This window comes from Chelonia mydas, chromosome 16 (genome assembly GCF_015237465.2).
Source record: "Chelonia mydas isolate rCheMyd1 chromosome 16, rCheMyd1.pri.v2, whole genome shotgun sequence".
Classification (NCBI taxonomy): domain Eukaryota; kingdom Metazoa; phylum Chordata; order Testudines; family Cheloniidae; genus Chelonia; species Chelonia mydas.
Genome location: NC_057857.1, coordinates 14640257 through 14659196, shown reverse-complemented (window position 1 = coordinate 14659196; position 18940 = coordinate 14640257). Strand labels below are relative to the sequence as shown.

The 18940-nt window shown below is 56.1% G+C and overlaps 2 protein-coding genes across 2 annotated transcripts in view; both read left to right on the top strand.

The window, feature by feature from the left end:
• The window catches only part of FIBCD1 (fibrinogen C domain containing 1), a 42762-nt gene extending 31967 nt beyond the window's left edge, over nucleotides 1-10795 (top strand). Inside the window, exons 5-7 of the mRNA XM_037879927.2 lie at nucleotides 2622-2718; nucleotides 5211-5390; nucleotides 6151-10795. Of these exons, the coding sequence (XP_037735855.1) occupies nucleotides 2622-2718; nucleotides 5211-5390; nucleotides 6151-6410 (537 nt within the window). The 3' untranslated portion in view covers nucleotides 6411-10795. The remainder of the gene's footprint in view (nucleotides 1-2621; nucleotides 2719-5210; nucleotides 5391-6150) is intronic.
• A 6285-nt stretch (nucleotides 10796-17080) lies between these two features.
• On the top strand, nucleotides 17081-17542 carry LOC102938979 (pyroglutamylated RFamide peptide). The gene has a single exon (XM_007061116.3). It carries the CDS (start codon nucleotides 17081-17083, stop codon nucleotides 17501-17503), a length of 423 nt encoding a protein of 140 aa, XP_007061178.2. The 3' UTR covers nucleotides 17504-17542.
• The last annotated feature ends 1398 nt before the right edge of the window (nucleotides 17543-18940 follow it).

The following is an 18940-nucleotide window of genomic DNA, read 5'->3' as shown; positions in this document are numbered from 1 at the left end:
GGGATGTTAGATGGGGTGGGATCTGAGTTACTCCAGAGAATTCTTTCCTGGGTGTCTGGCTGGTGAATCTTGCCCACATGCTCAGGGTTCAGCTGATCGCCATATTTGGGGTCAGGAAGGAATTTTCCTCCAGGGCAGATTGGAAGACGCCCTGGGGGTTTTTCGCCTTCCTCTGTAGCATGGGGCACGGGTCACTTGCTGGAGGATTCTCTGCACCTTGAAGTCTTTAAACCACGATTTGAGGACTTCAGTAGCTCAGACACAGGTGAGAGGTTTATTGCAGGAGTGGGTGGGTGAGATTCTGTGGCCTGCGCTGTGCAGGAGTCAGACTAGATGATCATAATGGTCCCTTCTGACGTTAATAACTATGAGTCTATGAGACTGAACTGGCCAAGCTGAACAGAGTTAATCAGGGGCCAGAGGCTTAATTAAATGCAGTGGTGAGACAAGAGGCGGCATTTTCTGGATCCCTGTCGATAGCTGACGCTTTAGTCCAACGAAAAAATAGAAAGGGGAAAAAAACACAAGGGGACAATATATTAACACGTGGGAGACCAAAGGTTCATCAGCCAAAGATCACGGGCACCCAAGCCAGCTGCTGGGGGAAGCAGCTTTTATATAAGGGCATCTTGGCTCCATCTGACCCCAGTTCTGAGGGGGCCATATCAGGAGACTCCACCCCAGCTCACAGCCCCAGCTCTGAGAGGGTGAGCGGAGGGGGAGCTGCTGGTGGTTTGGGTTGCTTCTGTTGCTAATTCTCAGCACCAAAGCATTGCTGGGGAGCATCACTTTGGCCATACCATGGTCAGCGTGCCCCTTCTCACTGACAAATGTTCATGCAGATGGGCCTTTGCCTGCCGGGAGGCTGGGGGAACGGCTGCTCCTCAGCCAGATCCCCACATTCACATGCAAAGAAGGGGAGTCACTGCATGGCTGCAGCTCATTCAGAAAGAGGAAGGATGGATCAGTGGTTAGGGCTTTAGCCTGGCCCTTAGGAGACCCAGGTTCCATTCCCTGCTCTGCCACAGACTTCCTGTCAATAGTTGCTCTGTGCGTCAGTTTCCCCACCCATAAAACAGGGATAATAGCACTTTTGCATCTCATAGAGGGGTTGTGGGGATAAATATATTAGAGCTTGTGAGAGGCTCAGAGACTGTGGTAACAGGAACCCTATAAGGATCTTAGATAGACTGAATATGTCTGAAAACTGATAAGCCCATGCATTCCGATATTACAGGGAGGAGACGTAAGTAGCTAGCTAGAGAGGAAAAACCCACAGACTTGAGAATCGTTCATCTGCATTGTCCGGTGGATAGTTACAAATAAATCCAGCTTGGTACACACACAGCAGGGCACAATTCCTGGGTGAGTGTCCTTGGAAATCAATACTTTACCCCGGCTCCAGGAGTTACATCCTGATCACTAGGCAGCTACCAAACACAGAGCAGAGATCCTGTTGGTGATGAATGCTTAACAGTTGGATTTCCCCGGTCACTTAACTCTGGATCCATTTATGGAAGTAAAATAAAGCAGCTCTGCAGGATTTACCTGACCAGCAAGTAGTTCGGGGCTAGGGCTCTTGACGCTCAGGAGACATGGTTTCAATTCCCCGCTGTGCCACAGACTTGCTACGTGACCTTGGGCAACTCGCTTGATCTCTCGGTGCCCCAGTTCCCCACCTGTAATATGAGAATAACGACATTTGCCCTTCCCTCCGCCTTTGGCTGTCACATCTACTTAGCATGTAAGTTTTTTGGGGCAGGGTCAGTCTCTTACTCTGTGTGGGTACAGCATTGAGCACAGGGGACCCGGATCTTGGCTGGGTCTCCTGTGATCATAGAATATCAGGGTTGGAAGGGACCTCTGGAGGTCATCTAGTTCAACCCCCTGCTCAAAGCAGGACCATACCAAGTACCGTCCCTTATTTTTGCCCCAGATCCCTAAATGGCCCCCTCAAGGATTGAACTCACAACCCTGGGTTTAGCAGGCCAATGCTCAAAAACCACTGAGCTATCCCTCCCCCCAGCCCAGCCACTGATCATGCACTCACTCAGCCATGGGCACTGGCTGTTGTTTTGCAAACTGATGTTCTGTGTCCTCCCGTGGGTGGCATCATTGTACAGGCAGAAGGACCCATTTTTATTGACGTTAACCTAGGGGGTTTCAGACACCAATGAAAGTTGGCATTCTGGGCAAGACAACAAGTGAATTCTTTGCTCTGAGCTGATTCTCCCATCCCTAGGAGATGGGCGACAATGACATGGCATGTCCCCTTACACGCCATAGTTCCAATGGAATTAGCGAGTGTACAGGGTTTGATTTACGCCCAAGTCTGATAAAGCGCTCCTGGAGCGAGACAGCTCTGCAGAGAGCCACGCCATGGAAAAGGCAGCGGGATGCCTGGCTCCTCATGGGAATTGCTGGCAGTGGGGACGGGCTCTGAACTCTCACTTCCCAGCTGCTGTGCCCAGAGCTGGCCCTAGACCAAATGGCGCCCCAAGTGGAGAGTGTCTTTGGCACCCTCCTTTCCATTTGTTACACTTTTGAATACCCAACAGCACCCCGAGCCTGGTGCCCCCCGCCCCTAAATCCGGCGCTGGCTGTGCCTTTTGTTTCCCCAGGTTTTCCAGCGGCGGGAGGACGGCTCGGTGAATTTCTTCCGCGGATGGGAGGCGTACCGGGATGGATTCGGGAAGCTGACTGGAGAGCACTGGCTAGGTACGCCACTCCAGCCCACTGCACAGGCTAGCAAAACCATCGGCCCAGGGTCCTTTTAAATTCTCCTCGGCATGTTGGGGGGAAGACGGGGGCTTGCTTTTCTCGTCCATGGTATTTTATCTAGGGAGAAGAACAGAAAAGTCCTTTGATGTATCAAACCAGCAATTGGGGAGGGGAATGGAGGTTGCACATGTGGGTTGGACCCACTGGGATCCACAGTGCTAGAGATCACTGGGGGAAGGGGAAAATGCACCGTTCCTCCTGGCAACAGCGGGGACCTGGGGCAGGGCTGGGGCCCAATCTGGAGACTGCAGGAGTGGGTGTATTGTGGCTAATAGCAGCCCAGTCCCCTTTCTGCAGATATGAAGGCAGGGTGGGTAGGGGGGAGCTGGAGACAAGAGGATGCTGTGTGAGGTGGCTAAATACCTTGTGCCCAACGCCGTGTGGCTGTGACTAATCCACTCAGCAGAGCCTCCTACTCCTGAAGCCTCTAGAGCGACAGGAGAATCCCCATTAGCAGAACAGGGCCTGGTACGCAGTCGAGCGGGTCCAACTCCAACACAGAAAGCCGGCCTAAAAAAACTCAGGGCCAAATCCATCCCTGGGGTAACTATCAAAGTCACAGCATTACCTCGGGGTGGGGCAGAGTTTGGCCCCTTGGGGGTATTGCCCAGAGACTCTAGGTTATGGCCCAGCGGAGACAAGAAAAGCCAACCCCTCCAGGCCGTACCACCCCCTACGTCCTACAAGAGCCCCTGTCAAACGACCTGGCCCTCTGCTCTGTGCCGAGGTGCTGGTATTCCCAAGGGAGCTCGCGGCCGGCAGGCAGGGGGCCCGGAGCTCAGGTGGCATTGCAGGGATCTCACTCCCTGTGCCCGCTGCACTGCCAGGCAGCGATGCCGCAACCACAGGGGCGCAGGAGGAAGCAGACGAGCCGAGCAGAGGCCTCTGGGGCTCTTTGGCCCTCCCTGAGGCTGAGGAAATGGACGCCAAAAACTTCACAAAGGGTGAGGCGAGCTGCTCAGCAACCAGCACGCTCAGCCCAGCCCAGCCCCTTACTAGCCATCCCTGCCGCACGGACGCCCAGGCATGGTTGGTATCCTGATGCAAACGCAGAACAGGGTGGCTGCTGCGCAGTGGGGCCCGGGGCCCTCCGGGGGTGGGGGTGGGGGTGTGGGGGGGTGTGGGTGTGCGCGCACGTGCTTCTAAATCTGGTTAGGGCCAGGGGCGCTATCTGAGGGCTCCCCCATGCAGGAGCCCTGTGCCAGCCATGCCAGCAGGAGAGGAGCTACTAATTAAAGTGTGTGCGGGCCTGTTAAAGGGGCTTGCTCTGTGTGTGTGTGTCTGGCTGTCTCGGGGGCCAATAGCAGCTGACCAGTGAAGGGCTGGGGCTGGACTGCTGGTTCAGGAGAGGAGGTTCGGGGGGAGGGAATCATTAGCAAACAAGCCAAGGGCCACACTTGAGCTGTGGAAAGGAAGCGCCTGGCCTCCTTTTCTGAACAGCAGAGCGAGGCTGTGGGTGGGGAGGAGGTGGGGAGGCAGTCGCCACTGGCTGACAGGAAGATGTTAAGTCTCTCAATACAATTGCAACTGTGTGATATTTTAAAACCAGCTCCTGCTAACAGGCAGCTCCGGGTTGTCTTTAAAGACCCTTCCCGTCCTCCCCCGACTCCTAGGAGTGAAATCTCCAAAGGATCATTGCTCAGTGAGATGTCAGGGCAACCCCTTAGGAGTGCCTGCCTCCCCCGGTCCTGCGGGCACAGCCCCCTGCTGCAATCCATGCTGAGCGCTCCCACCGGGACAAGCCCTAGCTCAGCAGCTGAAGCCAGGAGCTGCAGTGTGGAGGGCCCCTCTCCCCACCCCAGGGCGTAGGTGGAACTCACCAGGTGCTTCTAGACCCACCACAGCGCGCACTCTTCTCCACAAGGTGAGCATGGCCTCGAATCCTGGAAAACAGGCAGAGGAGGGGAAGGGAGAGAATTGAAAGAGACCCAAACTCACCTTGGGAAGTGTCACTTATTGCCACTGACGGCTCCCGAGACATTTAATTAAATACCCTCTTCATTAGTAGATGAGCAAACGGACTGCAGAGCTCCCCGCATGTGCTGGCGTGTCCGGGAGAGAGGATCTGCTCCCCAAGCCAGGACTGACGTGCAGAAAAAGCCCCGTCCTTCACCACCCCTGTAGGGACTGGGGGGGTTGCTTTAGCTGCAGTGGATCATTAACCTGACAGGTTGAACTCAGCTGGACGAAGGACGCCCCCCCCCCCCCCCCCCGCCCCGTCTCTGGAGATGAGGAGCGGCCTGTTTGGGGGAGCCTCATGTTTGCTCCCTCTGCCCCTCAGTTCTCCTCCCCATCTCCCCTTTCAGGAGGGTCACCCCGGGTGGGGTGACGGCTGAAGCATTCTGCTGTCTGCCCAGCATTCATTACTCACAGCTCCGTGGCGAGCCTGCTGCCGGTGCCCATGACTGACTCCAGCTTTACCATCACAGGGCTGGCGCGGCTCCACGCCCTGACCACGCAGGCCAGCTACGAGCTGCGCATCGACCTGGAGGACTTCGACAACGGCACGGCCTTCGCCCAGTACGGCACCTTCGGCGTGGGCCTGTTCTCCGTGGACCCAGAGGAGGACGGCTACCCGGTCACCATCGCAGACTACTCCGGAACAGCAGGTCGGTCTGTGCTGCTCACGGGTCGCTCCCCGGTCCCTACCCCGCCCAGAGCACATCGCCCGGGGAGAACGGGGTGGGAAGGGGAGAGGAGGCCTCGTTTCTGTGGGGCTGTGTCAGAGCCGTCTGCAGCTAGACCCATCCCTGCTGTCGCTGCGTTGAGCCCCACAGCCTTTTGCCTTTGATGAGCCCCAACCTTTGCCATTCATTCCATATTGCTACAGGGAGGAAAACAAGCTCACACCAGCCCTACGGAGGCCTGGGATGGCGGGCAGTGGGGTCAGGAGTGAGGTACATCAGCAAAGCCTTTGGGAGCCTAAAAGTGGACTAGCAGGGGGAGCAACTGGTCGGACCGGAATTGCATTTGCAGGACTGTAGCAATAAGGGGAGTTTGCACAGCTTGTTGCTCCTGGCTCTGCTCAGCCTCTCTCACTCTCTCGAGTCCCTGACCTCCAAGGCCTCTGTCACCAGGGCAGACCCAGAGGGCAGAGAGGCAAAGCCGCTCCAAGCTGCTGTTTGCACCAGAGCCGCTCACTGCGCTGGTGCAAACTGCGGCTTTGCCTGGGGCTCTAGACAGGCAGCTGGAATCCAAGCTGAGGCCTGACCTGCGCCCGTTCACGCACGTATCCGTTCAACAAGGGAAGCTGGCTTGAGGCTGAGTCTAGGGAATGCAGGAGGCTGAAAAGCAGGGCCGGGGCGGGAGCGGGGCCCAGCAGCGACTGGCAGGGGCTTTGCTGATGGGCGCTCTCCCCTCGCCCGGCAGGGGACTCCTTCCTGAAGCACAACGGCATGAAGTTCACCACCAAAGACCTGGACAACGACCATTCGGAGAACAACTGCGCCGCCTTCTACCACGGGGCCTGGTGGTACCGCAACTGCCACACCTCCAACCTCAACGGGCAGTACCTCAAGGGCCACCACAGCTCCTACGCCGACGGCGTCGAGTGGTCCTCCTGGACCGGCTGGCAGTACTCCCTCAAATTCACCGAGATGAAGACCCGGCCTGTCAGAGAGGAGAATTAGCCTAACGGCACGACCCCTCCCCTGCCCCCTTTTCCTCCCTCTCCCCCTCCCCCACAGCTCGGTGTTGTCTTGTCCGTGAGTCAGGGGGCAGCCAGGGTGAAGAGCCCCTCTGATAATGCACCTCTCTGGGCCGCACTGTCAGCAGCAGGACAGGGGGCCCGGTGGGAGCCCCCTACCAGGGGAGGGTGGCTCTTCCTCTGAGGGTGCGTCCAAGGGGAGAGGCGGTCACTGTTGCCTCCTTGCTCCGAGCGCCTCCAAGGACGTGCACCCCCCGGCGGTGGAGTCGGCCCCCCTGTGTTTTGCCTCCCCCCTTCCAACAAGCCAGCGGCACCCTGGGCTCAGGTGTGTGTCACGGTGGGGAGCCGCCTGGACCTGCTGGGCCTTGGCTTGTCATTACAGGGCAGCTCCAGCGAGGCAGCAGGTGAAGATCCCTTGGTAAAGCCCCGGCAGGGCGTGGAGAGACTCGACCCGCTGCGAGGCGACTGAGCTGTTGGTGACAGTCCCTGGAGGCAGCGGCTGGCCTGTAGTTCTTGGTGGGTTTTGCCAAGGGGGTACAGCAGGCACCGAGAAGGGCAAGCCATGGGGACAGGCGTTGGAAAGCTGGTGCGGGGACAGAACCCAGGAGGCCCCACTCCCAGCCCCTGCACGGAATACCAGCCGGGCCGTTAGAAGACCCCCCCCACCCCCCTCGCCCGCCCGCCGTGTTGATTCCCTGCACTGAGCTGGGCTCCCAGCACAGAACAAGAGTGCTGGGCTGGCAGGGGCCCCAGCTGACGCCATAAGGGCGGTATGTATAAACTGCAGCCCCAGGGGCTCAGCAGATGGCACACAAAGGCCGCAGGAAGGGGGCAGCACAGATTCTTTGTACCCACCCTGGGTTCACTGGAGCTGCCTCCTCCCCACCAGCCACTCACTTTCTGGCTCCAAGGCTCCACTGGTGATGGGGCGTCAAGTCTCCAGCAGGGAGGGATACGGCACCTGGCCTAGCTTTCTGCTGGGGTTTAGCCCGGGTGTGCCTCTGGATTGATGAGCAATTCCTCCTCCCATTCAAAACGGCCCCACATCCAGTTTCTGCTGACGCTCAGCAGCTGCAGCCTCTGTCCCAGTGATGTTCCCAGGCCCAGCAACGACTAACCCTCCCGCAGTCTGCCATCCAGGCCGGGGGCGGGGGGGGGGGGACAGTAATTCAATCTTGGAACTGAGATGGAGGTGACCCCAAACAGTCCACCAGCTCTCCTGGCCCCATCGGGCTTGCTGTATCGCTACATCCCACGTGGTGCGCTTGCCACTGCGCACCACCCAGCCCTTGGGCTTAGACACCCAGAGAGTATTGGCTGGACCCCTCAGAAGGGATGGTTGGCCAAGGCGGTGGGGCGAAGCTCACAGCTGCAGTGTTGGAGGTGGGAGGGCTGCAAGCGGGGAGCCAGCTGTCGCTCCCAGGCAATGCTTAGGGGTTACGTTTCATGGAGTCTTTTTGCCGACCAAACCCACTCGGAAGGGGGCAAACCCAGACCCCCTTTGTGGAAATGTGACCTTAGCTGTACGGTAGCCGTGATCTTCCCCCAGCTCCGTCAGAGGCTGGCTGCAGGGAAGAACCGCTGGTTCCCCATGGGGGGATCCCTGCCCCTGTCCTCTAGGTGCAGAGGATGGGGAGCTGGCTTTCATTTCCAGCCCACACAAACCTTGCTCTGGCTTATACACCTGCAGATATTCAAGCCTTTCATTTCTTCAAATCCCATGAAGGTTTTAAAACCTCCCCCCACCCAAACCCTGAGCCAGGTGTAATATCTGTGAGGCGTGGCTAACTGCGTCGCGGCCCCATCCCAGCGGCCGGTGCTTCACGCTGACCAGACCAGACAGCTGGTGACAGAGGGGCTCCAAGAATTTGCGTCCTCTGGGACGTCACGGAGAACAGGGAAGAGCCAAGAGGATTGAGAGGAGCCATTGTGTGGAACACGTAAGTCACAGCCAGTCCTCCTGCTCCCTTGTCAAGGAGGCACTTCACAGCCCAAGCTGTTCCGAGTCAAGCCAGATGGTCAGCAGCAGAATCCTTGCCCAGGTTTCTCCGGGCCCAATCCCCAGCGTTCAGGGCTTTGCTTTGTCGGCAGCACTCTGCAGAAGCCACGGTGCAGGTAGACATCAAACTGCTTACAATGAAAGAGAGGGGAGGGGAAAATGGGAACGCTCCCGCTCCTGCCTGAGATGCTGAGGATGGAGCAGAGCCCTGCCAGGACAGGAGAGCTCCATCCCCATCCGCTTTGCAGGACACGGGAGACAATTGGGCCATATTCTGTCTGTACTGGAATCTCTAATGGTAGGGCACGCCGCTGAACGTGTGGTGTGAAAGGGTTAAATGGTGCATGAGAAGGAAGCCCCTCCCCCATCCCCTTAGTGCCAGACCTGAGCATGCTAGAGACAGGTGTCTCAATCAGGAACTCGTTTGGATTTTGTTTAATGCCAAATCACACAAAAATGCTCAAAGCCTTCCAGTTTGTGGGGCATCACTCTGGAGACATCATCCCTGCAACTCAGTGGTGCCAACGCCCCCTGCTGGTGGCACTTGGCAGCACCATTTACAAGAGAGCAGTGCAAAGAAGTTTCGTGCTTTGCTTGTTCTGACTTCTCATGCCTTTGCGTTTCCCTCCCATCACTTTACGGGCCAGGCTGATTCTCTGGCACTGACATTTCATGGCTGTGTTCTTTTGACTGTTTTCTGCCAGGGGCGAGCAGCTACCTGAGCCGCGATCTGACGGATTTAAACAGAACCGGGTGTGGGCTCTGGCACCGCCTAAGAAGGCTATCCCAAGGGAAGCTGACTCTTCTTTGTAGGACACTCCCGTAGGCAAGAAAACAGCTGGATTTAAAGGGGGATGGGGGCTGTAAAGCAGGCATCCAAATCAGAGTTCTTCTTAGGGTTACTAAAGCATGGGGCATTTCGTTACCTCTGCTGGGGCTGCGTTCTCCCCCATCCTCAGGGCAGAGGGAGATTTCAGAAGGGCAAGGGGTTGCTTTTGGCCTTTGAAAGATGCCAGGTGCCAGCCACAGGTGCTGTATTTTTTTTTTTAAATAGTCCTGGAGAGAAAATGCCCATAGACCTTCCTCACCCAACCCCTCTGCAAATTACTCTGATTGGTTGCTGGACAAAAGGATTCAAAGAATACACCGCCCAGGATCAGAGCACTCTGCTGGGAGTGGGGGGAGCAGGAGGAAAGGAACATAATTGAAAGGATAATGAAATTCACTAAGTTACTGTTCACTTTGTCTATTGCAGTAGATTGAGGCCCCACTGTACCAGGCGCTGTGCAGACACAGAGTGTCTCTGCCCTGACGAGCTCACAGTCTAGACCAGACAGACAGCGGGTGAGAGGAAGGAAAGCTCAATGTTTGCCCATTGTACAGATGAGGAACTGAGGCAGAGTGATTAAGTGTGTTTCAGGCAGTGGTGGTGGATTAGAGATTTATACTTCTCTACGAATTAAAAAAAAATTCTCTGTAAATCTGTATGTGAACTAACAGCGAGCATTTGGGGAAAGTTTTTTCACAGTGATGGGATTTTCTTGAGTGGTGTGTGTTGGCGGGGCAGGGTGCATTATACGTTTGGGATTATTGTGGTTTTCCCTCTGGTGGGGTCCAAGTTTCCATCCTGAACATCTGAGGCCTGCCTCAGTTCAGTGGCACCTCTGTTACTGTGAAACCCACCAGCTTTAAAATGTGTCTTTTCCTTCCACCCAGACTGCACTGGACATAGGCCTGGCAGAACTCAATTTTCATTTCTTTAGAACATTGACAGCTAATATCAAGGTTTATTTTTAAGCTCTGTTTAGGTTATCCATCTAAATGTCCACAGCTATGGGAAATTTTGTGGAGGGAAGGGTTAAACAATTATTGAATGACAGATGTTGAGATTCAAAAAGTTAAAACTTAACCACCATTAAAACACAAGCTGTCAACATCACACATCAAAATACACAAAGATCCTTCAGCTCTAATACGTTCTACTTTGTGTATCTGTAAATTTCAGTGATCACCAATGGAAATAGTTTCTCCTCCCTTTGTGTGGGTACAGTGAAATTGACATTTACTGCAACATTTACAGATACACAAACTAATCCTTCCAAGCCTAGCGATACACTTGCTGTACAGAGCTGCACACTGATTGGGTTAGATTAATTAAGCAACATGACATCAGTTCAGACCTGATGTCGGCTTTTACTGCACAAGGAAAGACCTACGCTACCTACCTAAGGGTTATCTACATTTCCACCTTGACCTAAGCTACCTGCTGGAGAGGGGAGGCCAAGCATTGCCAGGGAGCAGAGCTAGAGAAGCGGCTGTCCTAGTGGAGGGGAATCCTGTGAATGTTTCTCAGTTGGTTTGTTTTTTATTTCACTGGAACAAACTGTAAATAGTTTTTATAGCATTTGCCTTCGGGACGGATGGGAACGCCTGACTACAGACCCAGACTGCCCAGCCAGCCGTCAGCCTGGGAACATGGTAGCACTCAAGGAACTTTGCTCAGTGGGGAAAAGACGTGCGTTGGCTTCCTGTGTTTCCTCCCGGGGCCATTGTTCCTGGGGGTCGGGGAGGGTGAAAGTTGTGTGCTCAGTCAGTCACTGGGCACTTTGTGTAACTGGCCCTGCGTCACCCAGGACTCCTTAATGAGTTTGTTTTGAATTGCATGAGAGGTATTTAATACAATCAGAGGCCCCAGGATTTCCAGGGATTAGCTCTAAGAGTGCACAGATCAATCTGCAGCCTGGTATTAGACTAAAACCTGTCTACGATGACACCTCCCCTAGAGAGAAGCAAGAAAGGGGTGAGGTCTGGGAAGGGCAGGACAAATGCAGCCAGACACCAGGTGCTGGGAGAAGGCGGCACTGCAGTGCATACAATATCCCTCCAAGGAGCTTTCTGAGGGTCTGGCCCCCAACCCTGCAGCGTAGGAAGGCCCATGCCGCCAGCTGGTCTGGAGCAGCATATGGCACGCTGACCAAAGGGCTGGTAAAAGGCCAGCTGGGACAGGGGCTCAGGGTAGATGGGAGCCCCTTTAACCAACCTTTGGCTCCTGGCCCATACAGAATCAAGCAGGGCTGATGCAGCTGGCAGCCCCTCTCTCCAGCCCATGGCCTTTGGACGGGTTTTCCAGGCTGCAGGGTGCTGGCTTAATTTCACCAGCCTGGGTAGCCAGAGGACAAGGATGGGTGTCTAGGCAGGTGCCACACCCGTGCCTGCCCTTCGAGGTTCTGGAAGTCGGGGGAACAAAGCAGTTTCCTGAGCTGGACTTCACACAGCCAGCCCGTTGCACCCGGGGGCCATGGCGGAGCTGGGGCCGCAAGGCTGTATGTTCAGGTCTGAGCTAGTGGACGGGTTGTGTTGTTTAGCAGTACAATGAAGTCTAGCGCGTGTGTGATTGGTGTCAAATGCTGTACATGTGGACTTTCAAAAACTCCTTAATAAAAGGAACTCATCACTCTGTACGTCCTGCGTCTGGGTCTCCATCCACCTCCAATCGCACCCCCCTGCCCAGCTGAGGTTATTTCCCTGGGGCTCTCAGCGCTGGGAGCATCTCGCGTGCCCAGAGCAGCTCCTGGCAGGGAGCACTGCTCGTGTGAAAGAGAAATGGCTCTGCAGAGCAGAGCTGACTGCAGCAGCTGCTGCCTGCCTGCCTCCCTCCCTCCTTTTCACGCCAACCCCAGAGAGGGCTGGGTCCAGGTGTCTTTCTGCTGCCAACAACTTAGAATTACCCAAAGGCCACGCTCCCAGCTAATGCCCCTGGAAGTGTTTTCCCCACCCGGCCCTTGCATGCTCCTTTCCCGTATGCTGGCTCTTGCCACCCGGCTCTCCACACCGGCGCCAGCCTCCGTCGCAATTTACCACGCTGGCAGGAGGAAGTGGGTTCACTTGAAGAAAACTAGGACTAATTACTGCCGGCCTGGCCGAGCTTTGATCAGCAGCAGCCTTTCCCGCCATCAAACCTGCCGGGAACCCGTCTGCTGCACCTTGGCAGCCGCTCTGAGAGAGGAGCAGCTTCAGTTCAGAGGTTAAACGAGCATATTTGCTTTTCTAAATATAAAAGCCCAGATCATTTCTACGGGTAGAGTCTTAAAGGGACAGCTCCTCACCCAGCGTACGACCATGTAGGGCTCATGAAGCTTTGCTGATTTACTGCAGCTGAGGGTCTGGCCCCACATTCAATCCACCTCATTGGGGTGGATTTCCAAGCCCTTCACAAAAATGAGTTGGGTCTCTCAGCCCCTCTATGACACAGGTCAGTGTTAACATCCCTGTTCTATTCTATTCTAGACTATTCTCAGTGGTAGAAGAGGACAGGACAAGGAGTAATGGTCTCAAGTTGCAGTGGGGGAGGATTAGGTTGGATATTAGGAAAAACTTTTTCACTAGGAGGGTGGTGAAACACTGGAATGCGTTACCTAGGGAGGTGATAGAATCTCCTTCCTTGGAAGTTTTTAAGGTCAGGCTTGACAAAGCCTTGGCTGGGATGATTTGATTGGGGATTGGTCCTGCTTTGAGCAGGGGGTTGGACTAGATGACCTCCTGAGGTCCCTTCCAACCCTGATATTCTATGATTCTACAGATGGGGAAACTGAGGCACAGAGAGTAAGTGACCTGCCAAGGCTGTTCAGAGAGTCAGTGGCAAAAGTAGGAACAAAGCTCAGGGGTTCCTGGCTCCCGGGCCCACGTTTGTTCCACTAGGCCATGCTGTCAGAAGACAAGGAGCCAGAAGAGTGGCTGGTAAACCCCAACCTGCACCATGGGTTGGGGGAAGGAAAATCAACGCCAGAAATACAAACCCAGCCCAGGCTTTCTTGGCTGAGACAGGTGAGACACGCAGGAAATACCCCATGCTGCCAAAGAATGCAGCCACCTCCCTGTTCCTGCTAACCCCCCCTTGACAAGCCGTGGGCCAAGGGCACAAGGTTGGGGGGGGGGGGGACGTCTCACACTGAGGGGCAATGCCCATTTAACAGCAGCCTTGTCAGGCTAGCAGAGAGGCGCACATCATGCCCACCAGCCATGGGCCAGGCCTTCCGCCCCAGTGCAGCTTTGGAGCCAATGCAGAATGGCATTTCCCCCTGCAACCCTTCCCAGCTGGGCTGGGCGCTGCGGCTGAGCGTCCTGCATCTGACACTGGCTGGGGCGGGGGGATGGGAGATGGGTGAAGGGAGAGACTTGGACAATTCGTTGGGCTCCTGGCAGGGACGGTTCCCAGAAAAGCTGGCTAGGGAGGAACGTCAATGAGAAAAGTTTGCCCTCATGGAGCAGAGCTGGAAGCTGGAGGGGTGGACTGCGGGGGTCGGGCAGAGGGTCTCAACAACCAGTGCTACCCAGCACCTTCAGTCCCAGTGCTGTAGGTGTGTGCAATTCAGGGGGTCCTTCTTAGACCCCCTGCTGCTTTGGGGTGTCCAGAGACCAGCCGTGACCGTGAGCCCTTCTGTCCATCTCCACTTGGCCAGGCCCCTCCTCCCGCTGTGCAGACAGTCCGGCCCCTGCGCACTGATGCTCTCCCTGGGGCCACCACTGAAGGCCACTTGGAAACATCAACTGGTGCAGAACACAGCTACTTGCTCGCCTAGTGGCGACTCGTGGCTGGACACAGGGCATCACCCCCGTGCTCCAGAAGGCTCTCCAGGTGCAATCCCTTATGGTGATTTGAACCCACACATCCCTTCATGGTGTTGGTGCTGCATGCCTTGGAGAGACGCTTCACTCCTCATGCTCTAGCCCAGCCATGACGTAGGAACGGACAGTCCCTTGATCTGGAATCCTCTCTTCCTTGGCCCAGTGGAGTTGGTTTACCATCTGGGCATGTAAGGTCCCACTAGCCACGGAGGCTTTTCCAGATGGGTGGTCAGTTGGCGTCCCAGCCGGACGGCAGTTGAAAGGATCTCTCTCTTGCCGTTAGTTGATGTAGTTTCAGGTCCCATGGGTGCATGGCACTGTTCACGCATAGCTAGAGCCCGCAGCAGCCCCCTTGGCGGGATGGCGACAAGAAACCATCAAGCAGGCAGTTACAATCCAGGAGTAACTCTCGGATTCATAGATATTTAGGTCAGAAGGGACCATTATGATCATCTAGTCTGACCTCCTGCACAACGCAGGCCACAGAATCTCACCCACCCACTCCTGCGAAAAACCCCTGACCTATGTCTGAGCTGCTGAAGTCCTCAAATCGTGGTTTAAAGACTTCAAGGAGCAGAGAATCCTCCAGCAAGTGACCCATGCCCCATGCTACAGAGGAAGGCGAAAAACCCCCAGGGCCTCTTCCAATCTGCCCTGGAGGAAAATTCCTTCCGGACACTAAATATGGCGATCAGTTAAACCCTGAGCATATGGGCAAGATCCCCGAGTGCAGGGCAGGAACTCCTCTGGCCGGAGCTGCCCATTGCCTTTGCTGCCAGCCGAGGGTGACTCACAGCTAGTTAACAAAGTGGGTCCGGGGCCGCTTTCTCCAAATGAGGTGGCAAATCAAAGGAGTGCGTTAAGGACCCTAATCAGAGCCAGCTCACTGCTCCCATTGTGGCTGCTCAGACAGGCCCAATCAGTCAGCGGTCTGCTCTCCATCTCCACCCAGCTTCCCAATGGGATCCCAGCCTCTGGAATGTGCAGCAATAAACCCACTGAGCCCGCGTGGCTGGGGGGTGGACGACGACGGGGACTTGGTCATTAACGCTGCAGCTTATTTAAAGGAGTCAAAGCCCAGCAGCCTGGCTCATCCCCGTCTCCGGTGCAGCTCTGCGTAGACTGGCTGCCCAAGCAGAAGGAGCAAGGTAAGCAGGGCTCTGCCACGGGGAGAACTGACTTGCTCCATGAGATGCTCTTCCCCTGTCCTAGGCCCCGGGGCCCAGAGCAGCCTCCGCTCTCACTGGAGTCAGTGAGGGAGCTGCAGGCTCTCAGGAACAGGCCGGATGGGCCACATCTGTGGCCCTGTGCTGGGTAAGGAGCAGAGCGCTCCAGGTACCCGCTAACCACAGCTCCTCGCGGCCCTCGGCTGAGGGGCTATCAGGCCGGCTGTGGAGTCCCTAAAAGGGGGGAAGGTGGTTCCCAAGCCAGTCCAGCCTTTACATCAACACCTGGCAGCCTGGCGAGCTCCTTTGCAAGTGGCTGATGAGGGCCAGAGCCCAGGGCGCGAATGAGGAGCAGAGACCTCCGTGGGAAAGCGAGGCCCCCGAGAGCCCTCCTCCGCCTGTCTCCCCCCCAGCAGCTCCCAGGCACAGTTGTCTCCCGGTCCTCGTGCTTTGATTTTAAGCGTTCTGAAGTTGCCACATCCAGCGAGGAGCGGGCGTGGCCTCTTGCTGCCGAACGGGTTTGCCACAGCCCTGGTGCAGCTTGGACAGCCATGGCTGTTCCTCCCCCCCCCCTCCCCCCCGTCAGTCCTGGGGTAGCAGCACAGAGACAGACGTGGGAGTTCAGCCTCCAGGCTCCTGTGGCACAGACACCCACCCGTAAAGGAGATGGGCCACCCGCCCATGCGACACAGGGCCCTAGACAGCCGCAGCTTCCTCGCCTGGCTCTGGGTGCAGGGACTTTAACAGAAAGGATTTCCTGGGAAAACATCTTCTCCCTTAGGCCAACCCTCCCCACCGTCCTTTACAGAGAGGGAAACTGAGGCATAGAGCCATTGTGCGACTTGCCCAAAGTCACAGTGTGGTAGTTCTAAGAATGCAACCTCAGTCTCCTGCTCTCTCTGGTACGGCACAGTTCCCTGCTTTGATCACTAGACCACGCTGCCGCCATGTCAGCGCGGGGCTTCGGAGCCTCATCAAAAGAGACATCAAGCATCTTTACTGAATGCCATTAGCAGGTGGCCGTTAGCCGTTGGTGCCATTAGCCAATTGGTGCCATTAGCTTTGCTGTGTAGTAGAAAGCGGAGGATTGTTCAGGTGAGTGCACTGAAGCTTTCCTTGCAGTGCCCCTGGGAGAAGCCTACAACTTGAGATCCCATCATTATAATGAAAGGGTCCTGGCCTACGGTCCGTCAACCCTCGCCCAGGCAGAGCTGTGCTCTTCCCATGTTGCAAACCAGGCCAGTGCAGCAGGATTTGAACGTATAGCGCACAGGGTACGTCTACCCTGCAGCCGGGTGCGAGTCTCCTGGGAACACAGACCCGCCCCAGCAGGGCTTAAGCAAGGGGGTTCAGTGTGGGTACTGCAGCTCGGGCTCTGCTCCATCCCCCTGGGTTGGGAGGCTCGCTCTCAGTGGCAGCGTAGTCAATACCCAGAGACCCCCAAGCACCTAGAGAGAATGCGAGTGTAGCAGAGACGGGCACCAGGCCAGTGGGGCAATCAGCTCACACATCCGACCCCAGACCCCACTGAGCGGGGCTTGGCGAGGAACTTCCAGCACGAGCCATTCGATGCTGGGGAAGATTTCAAATCGGCCCCTTTGGACTGCCAGGCCAGATCCTGCTCTGCTGGGTGCCACAATAGACAGGCAGGCGGCTCGGCTCAGCTGCTTTGCAGAACCTTCCCGCTGGACTCTTGGGTGTGGCTTCTCTCTCACCCTGAGCAGGGAGTGGTTGGCTGGGGGGTTCTTCTGCACTGGGAGCCTCATTAAGCGGTGGCTGCTTTTAGAGGAGGTGCTGCCATCTGGGAAGAGGTCCACTTACAGGCACATGCCTCCATTGTTCTTTTCCATTCCCACCACCCAGATGAAGGTTCCCTACTCCTTCTTCTGTCTCCTCCTCTTGAGCTTGGGAGCCTGTGTCCCTCCTGACGACAGAAAGGAGACGGGAGAGCCAGGGGACGGGATCCGGTTTGAGACAAGCTGGCAGGGACCGGCAGACGACGCCTCTCAGAACGGCCTGTGGAGGGAAGTGCTGCGGTGGAGGAGATTCGAAGACCTCCGTTCCCTGTTCAGCGTGGCCAAGGAGCTCCAGGGCTTTGGCAAGGAGAGGGCCGGCTTCAGGTTCAGGTTCGGGAGGCAGGAAAGCCGGGAAGAGGAAGGCGAAGGGGTCGGTTTCCTGCGGGGGGACGGTGAGAAACGCAGCAGCACCCTGGGGAACCTGGCGGAGGAGCTCAATGGCTACAACAGGAAGAAAGGGGGATTCAGCTTCCGCTTTGGCAGAAGATGAAGGACTGGACTTGACTGAGTCACCCCGGGGGGTCATACCCTTTACTCTGCCCTTCCCAACTCCTGCTATCTCCAGCCAAAGAAGTGCTCCGGGTCCCATCCTCTTCTATCCTGCCCGCTAGTTTCCCTTGGAGAAGAGGGCTCAGGGAGGTTGCTATTTTTGGGTACCACACACTCTCCATCACTTTCAACTCTGTCCCACATATCACATCCCCACCTCACTGTCCATGTCCCTGCTAGGCCAGGCCCCCGATCGGGGACTCGGGGGGTGGGGGAGAAAAGGAGGGTGGGTGTTAAAACCCCGGCACCTTGTGCTGCCTTTGCTGGAGCTCACTATAAGTGACCGGAGGCCGAGCAGCGTTCATGCTGCCCCTGATTGTTCTGAGCAGTCGCCCGCTCCACTCTCAGGGCATTGAGCGGGGTGCGCTGCTATGAATAAGAATCGGCAGACCCAGCGCTGCCGTGCTGGTAAGTTAAAGTAGAGAGACTGAATGATTATAGGGGGATAATCAAAGTGTTGACAGGCTCCATAGGGACTGCCTGGAGCTGACATCTGGAATACGGCTGTGAATGAGGAATAGGTCCCACTGGGCACGGTGTACAGTTCTAAAAGCTCCTGCTCTCTCTCATTAACACAAACTCCCTCCGGCAGCAAATGCTGTTCAGTGTCACGATGCCATTTACAACAGGATTGCTCCTGTGTGCAAACCAGGACCAGGCAAAATGGCCCAATAAACCGTCATCCTTCAAAATCCCACAGAGCGAGTATGCCAGTCCAGCCATCGGATAGGGGCCAGGCTAGATCCTGAAGCATTGCTGTCTCCCAGATCCGACTCGGACAGCTTTTGTTAACCGCTGTCATACTGACGCGGGACCGGCCGACCGACAATAGTGTTGCAGAGCAAGCCCAGATCTTTGCCTTGCTGCTGAATTGTGCCCGCTTTAGCCACGTGGGCCTTGCCTCCACGCCCATGTTGGTTAAACAGTCCCAGTGCTAGCGAAGTGCAGGGAGCGCCAAGTGCAGCTTGGCTGCTGACATTTTAAGCACAGCGTCATCTACCCCCGGGACACTGTGGTGGAGACGCCACTGGCTGGTGCCCACTAACACTGCTGCCAACTCTACCACTAGTGAAGCTTCACCACTGGGAGGGCTTAGCAGAAAAAAGTACAGAGCCGGCAAGGCCCTGCAGACTGAGCCTGATTCTCAGCGCTGGTTTCTCTTTTTTGCAGATGCTGTTTTGTAACTAACTGCATCCTACTGGGCATGCTTTTCCGTGCCTTCCATCAATGGCAGGCACAAATATGAATAATTAGAGGTCCAATTACCTGGAGGTGATAAGGGGCTAATGGCTACTAATATTTCACCGCGGGCACACAGAGTAGTGGCAATTATTTGCAGGTGCTGAGCTGCACTCTCGAAAGCAGAGAGCATGTCAAG

Bases quoted from the DNA above. Each gene is read 5' to 3' on its own strand.
- LOC102938979 (XM_007061116.3), top strand. From the start codon at position 17,081: ATGAAGGTTCCCTACTCCTTCTTCTGTCTCCTCCTCTTGAGCTTGGGA.